The sequence below is a fragment of the Phaethon lepturus genome, unplaced genomic scaffold, assembly GCF_000687285.1.
Source record: "Phaethon lepturus isolate BGI_N335 unplaced genomic scaffold, ASM68728v1 scaffold39986, whole genome shotgun sequence".
NCBI lineage: Eukaryota > Metazoa > Chordata > Aves > Phaethontiformes > Phaethontidae > Phaethon > Phaethon lepturus.
The window spans coordinates 794-3634 of NW_010547590.1; the positions used below are offsets into that span (position 1 = coordinate 794).

General features: G+C 40.1%; 1 protein-coding gene across 1 annotated transcript in view; it reads right to left on the reverse strand.

The window, feature by feature from the left end:
* Positions 1-2158: 2158 nt before the first annotated feature.
* MORN5 (MORN repeat containing 5) overlaps positions 2159-2841 on the reverse strand; it is a 13093-nt gene continuing 12410 nt past the window's right edge. The window contains exon 3 of the mRNA XM_010289695.1: positions 2159-2238. Coding sequence (XP_010287997.1) covers positions 2159-2238 — 80 coding nt within the window. The remainder of the gene's footprint in view (positions 2239-2841) is intronic.

Consider the following 2841-nt stretch of genomic DNA (forward strand, 5'->3'; position numbering starts at 1 on the left):
CGACGGTCACCAGCTGCAGTCGCTTTTGTCCTTGTCCGTAGCAATGAGTGAAGGACGGACGTTCCCTTTGTTGGCTGTCGGGGGAGCGTTCTCGTTCCCGGCACTTGTAACCACGAGGTTGAAGTGGATCGCTGCGTCCGCGCGCAATAGCCCTGAGACGCTGCTGGTGGGCGGCGGGGGCGCCGGGGCCCGGCTGTCTTCTCCATTTGGGCTCGCGCATCCTAATGATCGTTTAGTTGTGGAATTAGTGCCATAAACGAATGGGTGGCTGTTCCATTTAAGACTGAAGGAGAGACTTCAGGCTGTAACTTGAGCTGACATCCCACAGTACGCGAGATTTCCACAGCTGTTTTGTTGAGGGAGAAAATGGTTTGATGCGTTTCTCTTCTGTCTCGGCGGTGCAATGAAAGGGAAAGTATTAAATACGAATCTGCTAAATATCAGCTTAGTTACTGATCAAAAAACCCCACTTGTGAAACGCGCTGTATATCAACGTCCTGATCACTGATACCACTGACGGGACCCGAGCGCGGAGCGGGGGCCGACGGAGCGTAGGTGCTCCTCTCCGGTGGAAGCGGACTCGCCGTGGGGCGAACCGCCCCGCGCGGACTGTGCGCCGGGGCACTCTCCCCCATAAGTAGCCAGGAGCAGCTTTGCTAATTCAGAAATCAGGCTCTGTTTATATTAAGCCCAAATTGTTTGCAAAAACTGGAAGCAATTCAGCTTGTGCAGTTTTAGAGCTAATTACGTGTATGGAAAATACTCAACTGTACCAAGAATGTAAGAAATCCTCTAATTTATTCAATACATTGTTTCACAACATACTTCACACTGACTGTTGCCACTGAACCAAACCTTATCTCAGGTCATTTGCATTCATCTCCTGTCTGTAGATCAAAAAAAAAAAAAAAATTAAAATAATTCTCATTTTCTTAGTTTATTTGGTAATTGCCAAATGGGTTCTGGTGCAGCAATGCAGACTCCACATACTAAACTTTTCCAGTTGCTATTTACAAAACCCTTTGCAGACAAAATCCAACGAAGATAGCCAGTGAAAGGCCTTTCATTCAAGTTTAATAAGGTCACTAAATATGGCGAGGGTCTGAAAGTGGAACGGTTTACAGTTTTATTACCAATTTTTTATTTTTTTTGCTCATGCTGGTTAACCCCAATGCCCGAGCTAAAGGTGCTTACACAACTTACTAGTTGGGACAGGGGAGTGGGAACCAATCCTGCACTACTATCTGTGCTATACCTGTAGGATGCCAACTATAGACACACCAGTTTTATTTCATCCACCAATCATTTTGTTGTAGCATGTTGCAATTCTGCATGTCTTGGCTACAATGGTAAAAAAAAAAAATTCTCTGAATGAGTGGACAGTCAAGACTAATATTTATTTTAAAAAAGTAAAACTAAATTGTAAGCACTTTTTTGTAAAACCAATGTCTGTTTTGTTACATACTTTTAATGTTGTGCTTTGTAAATGTCTTATTTGTGTAATAAATAAAGTTAATGCAAGTAGAAGTGCTGGCACTTACATCCAGAAAATGATGTAATTCCATTTTATTTTATTTTTAAATACTTTCTGGCTTACTAATCAAGCAGCAACCCACCCAGTTTTCCTCATTTATTATTTTGTTAAACTCTGGCTTCAGGAGAGTTCAACAAACGTTCGTAGTAAATGGATATAATTTCCTAGTTAGCAAACCAGTCATTAAAGAATACCTCTGGTGTACATTATTACAATGATCAATCAATATCAAAGTACTGAGCAAAAAGAGAGGAAAGGAATTCACCAGGACAGCTAACTAAAATCTGGGAAAATAATGTTGATTAAGATGGATTTGAATGACTTCAACACTGAATCTGAGGCACTCTTTTTAACAAATTGTTTTCAGGCTTAATAACGTGTGTATGTACTACACTACACACCTCTCAGGAATATTATTGTGAGTACAATCTGCTTTTTTTCCACGGCTTTTTCTCAGCATGACTGATTAAATGATTATTTCCATTTTTGTTTGTGCTGACAAAGATGACAGAAAGATTATATTCCTGTAGAGGGAAAGGGTGAGACAAATCCACAAGGACAAATTAGATTTATTGTGAATCAGATTACCTGCTTTGGAATACTATCGCCTAGCAAAAACCGTTTTCATGGTTTCAGTTTATGTTCACTTGTTTCATCCCAAGCTTTCCGGCAGGTCCGGATGATCCATTCATGCTCATCATCATCTAACAGGGAGATAGAGAGAACACCAAATATCACCGTGTCAGAGCTGCTCTTTGCATCACGAGGGTCCAGCTCCAACAAGCAATTTTTCCTTTGAGAATTAAATCCATTTTTAGCCATTGGCATCTCTTAGAACACATTTTTTTGGTTCTTTGAAAGCTTGTATGCTGTTGTGTTGGAATTTGTCAAGGCAGGAGGCACTGGATCTATAGCAATGACTCTGATTATTTGTCTGTTTGATGGGCAGAACTATGAGATTTACATGTATATATTTTGGGTTTTTTACTTTTTGTCAGGACATATGTCGAAACTATCAGAAATGAAGATACACATTTTTTAAATACTGTATCTGTGTTGCTTGTTGGTTTATGAAAAGCGAAGGTAAAGAAAAATCTATAGTCAAAACCTAGGTTCTTGTCTTCCAGCTTTTCTGTCATTGCTGTTCTTAAAATGTGCGTTACGAGAGGTATCGATAAGCTGATATAGTGGCTGATAGACGTATTTTAGACCATCTTCTGTGTCTCTTGTTAGGATTCATGTCTGTCATTTATTCTCAGAGCATAATGACAGTGTGGAAAGAAAAAAAATCAAAGACAATGTAGGGA